Source organism: Sinocyclocheilus rhinocerous, unplaced genomic scaffold (genome assembly GCF_001515625.1).
Source record: "Sinocyclocheilus rhinocerous isolate Xijiao unplaced genomic scaffold, SAMN03320098_v1.1 scaffold193, whole genome shotgun sequence".
Classification (NCBI taxonomy): domain Eukaryota; kingdom Metazoa; phylum Chordata; class Actinopteri; order Cypriniformes; family Cyprinidae; genus Sinocyclocheilus; species Sinocyclocheilus rhinocerous.
This window is the reverse complement of record NW_015627585.1, coordinates 193146-206055: the sequence shown is the minus strand read 5'-3', so window position 1 is coordinate 206055 and position 12910 is coordinate 193146. Positions and strand designations below refer to the sequence as shown.

Here is a 12910-nt window from a genome sequence, read left to right as displayed (position 1 = left end):
GTGAGCAGCAGCTCATTTGCATTTAAAGAGACAGGCCCGAAAAACAGCCTGTTTCTGCTTCCACTCAAAATAGGCATTTTCAAAATGATATAATAAATGATCTGTGGAGTATTTTGAGCTGAAACTTCACAGACACATTCTGGGGACACCAGAGACTTATATTACATATTGTAAAAAGGGGCATAATATGTCTCCTTTGAATTTTCCATCTCTGTTTTTTTTTTTTTTTCGTATATGGAAAAAAATAAAAGGTTGAGTCACGGGTTTGTCAATGAGCGCTAAGCTTTGGGAAGTCAGGCTGCATTCCTTATCCGGCCTAAATCTTGAAAGGAAGGCTTGATTAGGAGAGAACTGAGAAAGGAGTGGAAAGAGTCGGATGTGCAGTTAAAGTAATGGCTAGAAACTCATCTTGTATACAAGAATACAAGTTGTTTACTAAGATATAACAGTTTTAAGCCAGTTTTTTTTATTAATACCCCAAAAAATTAGGGCAGCTCCCGGTTGTGTAATTCTTTAATTTCTTTTCTTTTATTTCTATTTATTTAGTACAAAAAAACTTTTTTGAAAGCCTTCATCAAGTACAAATAAGCCTACTCTTCCTGTAAGTTGTGTGAGGCCAGGATTTCACTGGTGGACATGCCTAATCGTCTTATGCAGTGAACAATTACTGCATTAATGAGTGAGGATTGGTTCTTAATATTTGAGATATGGGGCCTGACAAATATCTGTACCTAATCCTGGCATGACTTGGATTTATTAACTCTGTTTGTCTTGGCTGTTGAGTTTCTTCAGGTGAAGGAATCATCCAAAAGATTAGCAGAAACTGGTCATGAGAGATTTGTTAATTTAATACCACCACCAAAATCATGGACAATAAGTCATCTTATGTAAGACATTGCAATGAGTATTACGCGGTTGTTGTTTTTTGTAGCCTGTCACCTTGTGCCAGCCTATTGTCATCGAGAAAGCACTTCTAGCTGTTTGCTTGGCACAGCCTTTGTGTTGATAGTTTAGACACCTCATCATATCAAAGGGGAAACCCAGCGGATCAGACTTCAACTCTGGACATGGTTCTGAATTCCATTACATGACCCTCAGTTACTGATCTCTCATACTGATTACTGCTCAGCCTACCTTAAAGGTATAAAACAGTCTTAATTCAACTAATTTTAAGTTCACTTTATTTGTACAACAGCTTTACAACAACAAAAAACAGTGTACTGGAATTTTTAAAGCCATATTTACATTTACATTTATTCATTTAGCAGATGCTTTTATCCAGAAAGACTTACAATTGAGGAATAGAACAAGAAATTCATCATAAGGAGGCAAATAAACACAGGAAGTGCTCGCAATACAAAGTTTCAGACATTGTTCAGATTAGTACATTCCAGATGGGGGTGGGAAGATCATTCCACCAGCCATATTTAACCATATTTAAATGCGTACATACACAAAAGTTATTAGAGCAGATGTAAACCATCCCTAGTATTTAATATAACCTAGACTTTTTTGTTGATTTTATTAAGTATAACCCTTAGATGACTGATTCTATACAAAAATGTTATAAAATTTTGTCTAAATAAATAAATAAGTTGCTTTAGCTTCTACATGTGAATTTAGGCTTTAAAACATAATTTGCAGTAAAAAAAAAAAAAAGGATATTAATTTTGAGATTTGCTAAAAAATTATATTTAACAGATGTTAAATTATTAGTGTTTTTAAAAATTTTAGTTTAAGTGAACATTAAATGATTGCAAAGATCATCTAAATGTAAAAATAGGGGATATAAATGTGCATAATTAAATATCTAATATCAACCATATACTGATAAATAACAACAACAAAAAATCTTGAATTTTAGTGTATAAACGATTTAGTATAATTTTAGTGGATAACCAGTATAACATTTGTGCATTTATTTTCAGTAAACTAAAGTAAATAACAGTTGGATTAAACAGTTGGACTCTGAACCAGAATCTTAGTAGTGCTGTATTATATTGTGGATAATCCTGTTTTCCTTGTGCTCCGTTCAGTTTTGAAATCTGTAAATGACTGACCCATTTGTTTTGAGACAAAGCTTTAGGAACTTGGCTCCTTACGATTTGCACCAGTGTCTGCACAAGTAATCTTAGAGAGTCTGGAGCTACAGAACCCTTGTCCAGACTTTTGTGGACATGTCCGAGTCCTGAGCTGTTCAGGTGGGGCTTTAGTCCCACAGTTTCCATCGTGTGGGTTTATGGGACCTTGCTTTTTAATAGCCATAGTGTCTGGGGGATTAAGGTTGGAACTGATTGGCACAAAGTGACAAAGGAGGGCAAGAACTGGAGAACAAACTCTTCCTCTTGTGACGTTCTGTACTGCATATGCGATCAATGATTTAAACATAAGGTGGATGACATATGGACATTTTAAACTCAAACCCATGTGTCCACCAAAGCATTTAAAAAGTGCCAGGCACTTTTTTGACAATGCCCAGCTATGGGTGCTTGAGAGCTCTTACGGTGAACAAAATGTTCCTCCAAGCATTATTTTTCATGTTAATATTGTTAAACCCAGCACTTCTTCTCCATTGTTGTTCAGTCATTGTACAAGTAAAGATGTGCTCTTTTGGTAGGTTAAGGAATTTAGATACAAAAAGGCCTTGTTTTTGGGTGAGAAAAAGGCCCTCACAGGTCTTTCTAAAGGTCTCTTTCATTCAAGGTACTGGAAACACAGCAGCCCGTCCTGCTCAGCAGAAGATACAACCGTGCTACTGTTCCAGCCTCTGGGCTGCACGTGAGTCATGACGTCATTTTGGAAAAGGAAGTAATGGATTTGGAAGTTAGTTTAGGAGAGACAGATTCTAGTCTAGCCACAGACTGCACAAACTGTGTTGGTTTTGTGCTTGTCCGACCCACAGAGTATAATTTGATGTATAAATAATTCTGTGAAAAATAGTTGTCTAGTCACAGTCTGAATGATCTCAAGTTCCACATACTTAGTTCTGCAAAGGTTTTATAGCTTTCGTTTCATTATTTTGTATTTTTCTTGTCATTAGCTGAATGAAGAATAGCATACTCTTACTATTTCTTTTACTATTCTGTAATATGATAATATGCTATTCCGAATTCAGCCATTCTTGATATTTCCTCTTCCTCTTCTATTGATTTATTCTTTTGTCCTGCTTGTTATTGGTTGTTGTTCATCAGTCTTGTTTAGTCTTTGGTTGTGGTAGATGTGTCTATAGAGCTTGTTTCCCATGTGCTTGTAAAAATTCTCATGTCTTGTCTTTGGTCTAGGGTTGCTTTAAAATAGCTTAGTTTACATTTGTTTTGGGCTGTTCATGGTTCATGTTATGTTGTTTTATTTAATTATTAATGGTTTTGAACTAGTCTTGAACTTCTTGTGATCATTTTTGGATTCCTGTTTCATTGCAAAGCAATTAATAAAGTGCATTGGGGTTCACTAGTGGTAGGAGAAATTATGCTTTTAAACAACTTCTAATCAATATAAGTATATGAGCACATCTGCTGGTTAAAGATGCAATTGATTTGAAATTTTGAAGAAAGAAAAAAATTTACAAGGTGCAGATTTCACATTAATTCTTGTGATGTAATTCGTATGGGAATAGGTGATTTGGAAAAATAGTAGTAGTAAAGAATAGTAAAATGCGATTGTACAAACTCATACGACTGCAACTCACCTTACCTATCATCTACAAGACCAGTTGTAGAACATCTGTTGTTGTTTTTTGTTGACTGTAAAAAAGGAAGTATTGATGAAGTCAATGAAAAATGAAACAATTTAATAAGCCAAACAATATTTTTGGTCTGGGAAGCATTGCTGAGTAGTCATGTTCTATAGAGGACAGCGGAAGTGAGGGCCTGAGGTCTTACCAGTCCTGCTGATGTGTGTGTATTTTTAAATTCTCCTAATGTCCCTCTGTGGGCGTTCAGTTTTGGATAACACAGTGCTTTCTAGGACGTGAGTGAATGTGTCCTGTGAATATGTGTATTAATGTATAAAGAGCTCTAAGTTTTCCCATATTGCATCATCACATTTGTTGTCCATTTGCACTCATGCACCAAAGGAAGGTGAGAAGGTGTTTATGTCTTTCAGTAGATTTGTCTCAGTGACATTTGGCCCTTTAAAAAAAGGGGTGCATTTCTCCTCTGTGTCCTCTGACCTTGCCCAGCTGCCGTCTGTCATCACAATTCCAGGCTAGAAGTTTGGGACTTGTATCAGTCTGTTTTCCTGTTAACTGCTGCTGTTAGGAGGGGACTCTGTTTGTGTATGAGTAGGTGGGCCCTGAATGATTGATTCCCGCATGTGAAACGTTTGAAGATAATTATGGGTGTAACAGTCCATCGATATGGATCGATATATCGATCAAATGTCTAACGAATTTTTTGTTGAATACAAAGTTAAAGAACAACATTTTTTATATATAAATAATTTGTAATAAGTATATCTTTACTGTCACTTAAATCAATTGAATGCAATCTTGTTGAATAAAAGTATTATTATTATTATTATTATTTTAAATCTTAGACTGAATGGTAATGTATCACATTTTCCACAAAAATATGAAGCAGCACAACTGTTTTCAACAGTGATAATAATCAGAAATTTTTTTCGAGCAAATCAGCATATTAGAATGATTTCTGAAGGATCATGTGACACTGAAGACCAGAGTAATTATGCTGAAAATTCAGCTTTGATCACAGAAATAAATTATTGTTTACTATATATTTGCATAGAAAACAGCTATTCTAAATTGTAACTCTATATATTTCACATATTACGGTTTACTGTTTTTTTTTTTTTATCATCATAAAATTCTTCATTAAAAAAAAACTCTTGTCAAGCAATTGAAAGGTACAATAAAAACAGTCCACATTCTGCACTGCATTCAAAGTCTTCTACAGCAGAGCATGGTTATATGGACTGATTTATGGTAGGCATTTAACTTATGGTGATATTAAACTGTCCCTCTAAGAAAATATTAAAAATATTATTTACAAATTGCCATATACACCAGGAAAGACAAATTATAATGTAAAGAAGTATGACGGTCATTCATTAATGTTAATGATAATAATTTTAAAAAATATTTCTGTATTGTGTTATATTTGTATGTTAGTAAGTGGTGTTAAAAATAGCTCTAATGAGCTGATGGGTTTATGGTGTGGTGGGCTGCTCTGTGCCAAAAAGTCCAGGGCCACTTTTTAGCCCCAGTCCGCCCCTGATGCCACGCGTGAAATATCGATACTTGTGGTATAAATTGGCAACTTATTTTGGCACTGTCCACATTTTCACGCAATGTCTGCCTTACCGTCAACGCGTGCATTCTCGTTCAAACTCACGTCAGGACTCGATATAAGGACTGTCTGAAGGCATAAGGTGAGCATAAAAGAGCTGTGAGAAGATGACGTTAGAAGATTACTGCACACAGTGCCACGCGCACACAGACAACCGCATCAGACAACGTGCGAATACTGAATTAAGTTCTCTTCCGCTTTTTTGTGCTTGGATGAACAAATACAGACAAAATTACATCAAAATGCACGTTTTGACGAATATCCTAGTAAACAGCTGAGAAAGAAAACGCATGTGTATCAGTATATTGCATCTGTGCTTTCGGTCGAAAAAAAGCGGTTCGAAAGTGAAAGCAGACTAACGATAAACCTGCTGCTGTCAAAGAAAAAAACAATCTCTCACTGCTCTTGGCTGAACAACTTTTGTAACTTTAATAAGGATTTATCTATATTTAATTTATACAGTGAAGACTATGCAGTATATGTAATTATTAAATGTCTGTACCTAAAAACTTCTTTTAGACCTACATGAAAAACCTGAAATGCACTGTTTATTTAATTTGTGTCTTTCTATTGTATTTATTTTCTGCTATTGCTTGTAATTTGGTTATCTGTAGAAAATATTCTTAGCACTGAGTCCATAGTAGCAGCCAAAAAAAGGTCTCAAATAAAAATAAGTTTTAACAGCTTTATTTTTGTAATTTTTCACATTTATTTTTCTGCAACTGGAGTACCTCATTTTTGTTGTTTCCTAATGAGGATTTACACTATTTAACACATTGCACATTTAAGCACAGAAGCCTTAAAAACTTTCTTGACTGTTGGTCATGTCATAAGATTACTGATCTCATGTGTGACTTATTAAAAAAAAAAAAAAGTGTTGGTCTATTTTTTTGTTGTGATTGTCCCATTTGAGGTACAGGATGTGGAAATTTCAGATAAATTATCATGTTATAGGCTTATATTTTGATTGCATTTGTGAGTGTTACGTATCCGGTCCATGAACTTCCGTCTGCTAGCCATCAGAGGTCACCCTTTCCATTTCATTGACTCTCGCACTACACACTGTTGCATATCACCCCGGACTACATATCCCATCATTCATTACACTGATTGCACACAGCACTGATTGCACACAGCTGTTTCATATCACTCACTCACTATTTAACACTCAATCTCACTCCTTTCTAACTGCCGAGTATTGTATGCGCTTATCGCCAGCAGTGATAGCTACTGCCGGTTATTATTCCTAGTTTCTGTTATCCTGCCCATGTTTCCTTGTTTAGCCTAGTCTTGTCTTGCCTTGCCTTGTCTGTTTTCTCGGTTTCTGATCTTTGCCTGTTTTCCTGGATTTATCCCTTTAGTCTCGCCCTTTTGATTCTGTTCGCCATTCGCTGACCTTCGCTAGCCCTAGGATTATTCTTGTGTCTTGTCCGCCATATACCTGTTTGCCATTGTTCGACCCTGCCTGTGTTTCTGACCTCTCTGCTTTAAATAAAACTTGCACATGGATCCTCACGTCTCGTCAGCCCCGTAACAGTGAGTTAATAAAAATGTAGATTGTTGTTTAAAATAGGTACATAATATCATAATATCGATAAATCGTTCGATATACTCCAGAATCAAATCATATCTAAATTGTTTTGTTGAATTTTTTGAGGTATCGTCAAATATTGTATCGCTGGGTATGAGAATCTATATCATATCGTATAACGATGAACCATCCGATTTACACCCCTAAAGATAATCCTATGAGGTTGCTATGGGTCACTTACATAAGGACTAAACAGATTAGAATTTTTTTGAAAATATGTGATTAAGTAAAACAAGCTTGGTCTTGTCATGTCACATGCAATTGTCCTTATTGGTTTCTTCAAGAACCTGTCACATATTCCAAGAAAACCATATAGAAACTCCATGTTTTATGTTAACCCATATGACATGAAAATAATTAACAAACAAGGGCCTTAAAATGATCAAGGATGAACATATCTGCACTTATTGTTTATATATATATATATATATATATATATAGAGATATATATATAGAGATATATATTGATTACATTTTAATTGCTATTATTTATTTACTTGTTATTTAAAGTGTTCAAGATATAATTATGTTTACATTTGGCAAATTACATTGCATTCAAGGTGTACATAATATCAGTTCATGCATTCCACGGGAATGGAACCCATGACTTTTGCATTGCTAGTGCTATGTTCTACTGTCTGAGCTGCAGGAATGCTGTATGGATAAGTGTGTCAAGACTAGCTTCATCTGATTTTAAAATTTAATCCTATGTGGAAAGTAACACCTAACATTTTTAGAAATCTCTGAGCCCTAAGTATCTTTGTAAACGTTTATACTTTTTAAACTTTCTAAAAGAAAAAAAACAAGGGGTTTACTGTGAAAGAATGTTACAAAGTTGCACAAGAGTGCATGCAGGGCTTAAGAGGCAGAGGACTAATGCATTCCATGGTTGCTCTAAAGCAGTGCATATAGCAGCAGTGAAGCCATTAAGACGGTCTGCATAAAATCACATAAACTAAATGCAAGGTATTGATTGTTGATGTTCCTCTTCTCCGCTCTATTATCAACCATCTGCACCACATAACTTAGGCATTAATTCTTAAACTTTTATAAGCATAGTTTACTGCAATATAAGAGAGTGATGAGAGACTATCACTATTCCTATTTTACTATTGTCCTTATGGTTAGATGACACATGCAGACAATATTGGCATTTACTGAGACACGTGTCCAGAGCTTAGAATACTGTGCAACACATCCCCAGCACCTGTTCAAGAGGGTTAATCTTGGCCTTGACATCAACAAGATGGCCTTTTGATTGATTCTCTCAATATGACTGAGTGCATTTTTACACGGAAGTACATTGATCCAGCATGTAGTTGGATAAATGTTTGATGTTTGCACAGTGTGATGATGCACAGTGTGTGTGTGTGTGTTTGACCTTTTAAACAAATGCACTTTCGTTTTGGTTATATATTCATTTTACAATAGGGCAGTCGTGGCCTAATGGTTATAGAGTTTAATGGTTATATAACCCAAGGTCGTGGGTTTGAGTCTTGGTACCGGCAGGGATTGTTGGTGGAGGGAGTGAATGGACAGTGCTCTCTTCCACCTTCAATACCATGACTGAGGTGAGACCCTTGAGCAAGGCACCGAACCCCCTCTGGGTGTGTGTTCACTACTCACTGCTGTATGCAGGGGCGTAGCCATCATTTCAGATCATGCACAGACTATCCTGTCTCTTTGAATTTAAATCTATATTTATTCACACCGGCTCTTGAAAACCTCTATGCGAACACACTTGCCCGAAAAAGTGCGGGGGAAGAATTTACATGATATTAAAAGTGGGGGGGACATGTCCCCCGCGTCCCCCGCGTAATCTACGCCCCTGTGTGCACTTGGATGGGTTAAATACAGAACACAAATTCTGAGTATGGGACACCATGCTTGACTACAAGTCACGTCACTTATAAATCTATAATATTGTAGGAAAAGTAGTTATTAATTTATCACTTTGTCGTGTTTGGTCGATATCTCAACCAACTTGCTACTAACTTTTTGGTAAGTAAATGTTATTTAAAATGTATGCAAAATTGTATGAAGTTTTAAGACCCTAACTTTTTGTTTTACTTTCTTTTGGAAGGTTCAAGTCTTTATTAGAGAAGCCAGACCAACCCCAAACCCCCATAATACGCACGCTGTTTAGAAAGCATCTCTGTTTTGACAGTTGACTCACTGAGGAAACGTTTGCACGGGTCATGCGTATTATTGTTGCTGAAGCATGGCTCTGAACCAAACCCCGGCATAACATTTACATTCGTCACTTTGTGCCGAACATCTCAATAGAAAGCTCGGGAAAGATGTGACTTGGTCCTGAGGGAAAACAGAAAACATAATCCTTTCATCTAAATTTTTAGCGGCGGTGCCAGCCATCCCTCTCTCTCCTCGCGTCTATCCTGCTCTCACTTTCATCAACATCGCGCTGCGCGCAGCACGTGCCAGTTACACACTCTCCGTCCACACCGCTGAGCTTCTCGGACTCTACAATATGTCACGGACTTTTGGGGCAGTCTTGAAATGACCGAACCTCGGGCACGACTTTGAATTCATCTCTCACGAACCGGCTCCGCTCCTCCCCAAAGAATCGGAATGAGTGTCGCGCTCCGGAGGGGGAAAACGGGGCATGTCGTTTACTTCTAAACATTTCTTCTGTGTGCGTAGACAGTATTTGTCAGGAAATCTCGAGTTATGGGATGCGTTGGGCTTTTTTGTGCCGTTGGATGTATTCCAAAACTTTTGAGTTATTAATTCGCATGTTAGTGTCTCACCATGAAGTGCTCATCGTCCAGTTACGATTTAAGATGAAAATTGAGCTGAAATATTCATATCAATGTAGAGCCAGGGCTTTAACGGATGTGATTATAGTGACCTTAAATGAACAGTAATAACATGTGGACGCGATCTGTGAGGCTTTTCAACTGTTTCACCTGAGTAAGCCACGTTTATTCACTTAGGTTGTTAGAATGAGCATTTTGTCTTTTAAAGGTATTAAATGTTTAATTAGTAATTGAGTTAAATGACCTAATACGTTATTTTATTATTTTGCTAATTAAAACAAATTGTTTTTGGGAAGTGACTTGATAGAGTAAGTTTTACTGTATATTAGAGATCTTTTTTTTTTAACCAGTATTCACACTTTTCTAATTAATCAGTTATCGGTTGATTAACATCGAGTCCACCGATCAATTCTAGTAGTTCTCTAAAATTAGCATTAATTTTTATGGTTATTTACATAAATTATTTAACTTTGTATGTAACAGATATTCATTCTTAAGTGAAGTGTCAATAGATTTAGTTTGTCAAGATTAGATTTGAATTATAATTTTAATGGTGATCTTTGCAACAAACTGGTTAAGGACATGTATTATTATTAATAATAATACAAAATCACTGTATGAATTATTATTAATAATGCATCAATATTAATTATATTATTAATAATACTATTGTGTTTTTATTGTAGTTGATAATTATTTTGATATCATTGTGTTAGAAATCAGAAATAAAAAAAACAGTTGTGCGTATCAGCTGTAGGACACTTAAACAAATACAAATAATTGTTATCGGTCATTAGGAAAAAATAAACAATATCAGTCAATCTCTGCTGTATATGGTGCACTAGTTTGCATGTGTAAACACAAAAATGTTGGGTAGCCCTTCAAATAACGGAGGCATTCGGATGCTGGGCCCCCCTGCACCCAATGATGACAGGCGGGTTGAGTTTGTGGCTCTCACAGCTGTTCACACTGAAAGAAGCGAGCCTTCGACCCCAGAGCGCGGACAACCATCTCACCGCACCGGCTTACTGGGCACACCTCTGCCAGTGCCACCGGGCCCGAGGGCGACCCCTTCTGCCTCCAGCAAAAGCTACAGAAAGTTGCAGAATTGCCTGTACAACGTGCTCGAGAGACCCAGAGGATGGGCATTTATCTACCATGCCTTCATGTAAGTCACCCACAATTATGAGATGCACTTTTTTTGTTTTGCATTCAGTTTTTGTTTTACAAAATCTTAAGCTAAGCAAGAAGCATGTTGATAAATTACCTCAGAGAAACAGTTAATGACTGCAACGTAATTTGCTCACACAAATGGCCCACCTGCCATGCGCTCACCTGGAGTCAGTGACAGTCTCTAATTCTGAACAAGCTGAGTTGAGATATTTTCCTATTAGGTGACCCTTCCAATAGACCATATCATTTCAGCATCAGCCAAGATTGATTTTCATCTCTCACAATTGGATTAAATTCCCATGCTGCATTCTTGCAACAAATCAAGTTTGCTTGATGGGAGAGAGCCGTTTGACATTTACAGATGCGTTGTATATGGCAATAACTTGGTTGAAATCGTAAAATGCCTTGGGATGCTCTAATACAGCACGTTATTAAATGTTTTATTCATTGTTGCTTGTTGTGTTGCCAACTAAAAGAGCAGAGTATTTAGTAAGAGATGTAGAGCAAGTGCTCCACCATGCTAACTTTGACATTTGTTTATTCAAAGTTAGTTATTAGCCCACTTCTCTTTGGCTGAGAGTCCTGAATGGTCCCTATTCTATAATAAACTATATAATTGTATTTGACTGGTCAGAAGTTGTTCCACGCAGGCGGACATGTCAGAGGTCATGTGTGGATGTCAGTGACAATGACTGTAGTTTTAGCCCTGTGCAAAGGAGGCAGGTGTATGATGTCTTTTAAATTATTGTTGAACAGTGGGTATTTTTAATTATATTGACATTCAGATGCATTTCTTTCTTGTAATGTGGTTTCTTTTTAAGAAAGCCCTTTATGACCGCTACAGCATGCGGTTTTAACCTCTCAATGAGTATTAAACCCATAGTGAGCCATTAAAGTGGAGTCATCGGCTCCATTCCCTTACAGTTTGAGAGCAGAAGGGAGCTTATCAGAGTCTCTGATACCTCCGCCTGTCATTCATCTCCCTCACTCTAAAGCACAACACAGAATGAATTCACTGATCTCCTAATGAGTGCTTTTTGTTTTCAAGCCCAATCTAATTGCAGATTCCAAAATAACTTGTAATCGCACAGCTTCAGGGTAAACAATTCAAGTTTGATTTAAATATATATATCTATTTTGATTATTTTAACAAATATGTGGTGCAAATTAGATTATTTGTCTTTTTTGCAATTTAAAGTCAACATGATTTGCTGATCTTTTTTCACTTTTACTACTGTAACATTTCCAAGTGAAACAGGATATTCAATGAGAAAAAAATGCAGGGTGGGGGTCGGGACTTGATTTTATCCACCGTGATTAGAACGTGGAAAGTAGGGGTTGGATATCAGAATGGAGCCAGACAGAATTGGATTTTCCTAAAACAAGACCAGGCCATGGGTTAAAAAAAAATTGTGAGAAGTTCGTAAGAATATTCCTAGGTGCAGTTCTTGAAATGTTCTCAAATATTTTCTTCAGAACATCTTTTTTTAAGAATAAATTAAATAAATTAATAAATAAAAAAATTCTTAAGAATAAATTTGTTTGATGTTAATAGGTTTGATGTTGTCCGATTGTATATTATCCTTCTTATGAGGCTGTCTTGTCTAATACAATAAAAGCAAAAATTGACATGTTTACAGACATTTTACCATCTATTAACCCTTTTGTGATGTAGGATGCACCTGACAGCCAATTTTTTATGTAAAGTATGTGAAGTGTCAGCCAGAAGGTCACTAAAGTTCCCATACTAAATCTAGGCTCAGCAGCTGTTTCTGTAAGTGTTACATGAAGTACCTTTATACCTATTATCATAGCCTTTAAATGTGTAGAGTCACTTTTGGTCAACCTGCTAAAAGACCTTCCCTTTGTCCATGAAGAGAAGGTGTCTGGTCTGGCGTGTTTCACCCCAGTGTAATTTAAACAAGTATAGCGGTCTCTAAGCCACTGCCACTATTTGTTTACACCATCTATGTTGAGCACTCTCTCCCACTTCCTCTCTCTCTTTTTCACACTTTCTCTCTCTCACCCACACACTCACACTTACTAAATGCACATAGAGCCTATAT

General features: G+C 36.5%; 1 protein-coding gene across 1 annotated transcript in view; it reads left to right on the top strand.

The window, feature by feature from the left end:
• Window positions 1–10464: 10464 nt before the first annotated feature.
• LOC107731406 (potassium voltage-gated channel subfamily KQT member 4-like) overlaps window positions 10465–12910 on the top strand; it is a 30492-nt gene continuing 28046 nt past the window's right edge. Inside the window, exon 1 of the mRNA XM_016542471.1 lies at window positions 10465–10839. Coding sequence (XP_016397957.1) covers window positions 10538–10839 — 302 coding nt within the window. The 5' untranslated portion in view covers window positions 10465–10537. The remainder of the gene's footprint in view (window positions 10840–12910) is intronic.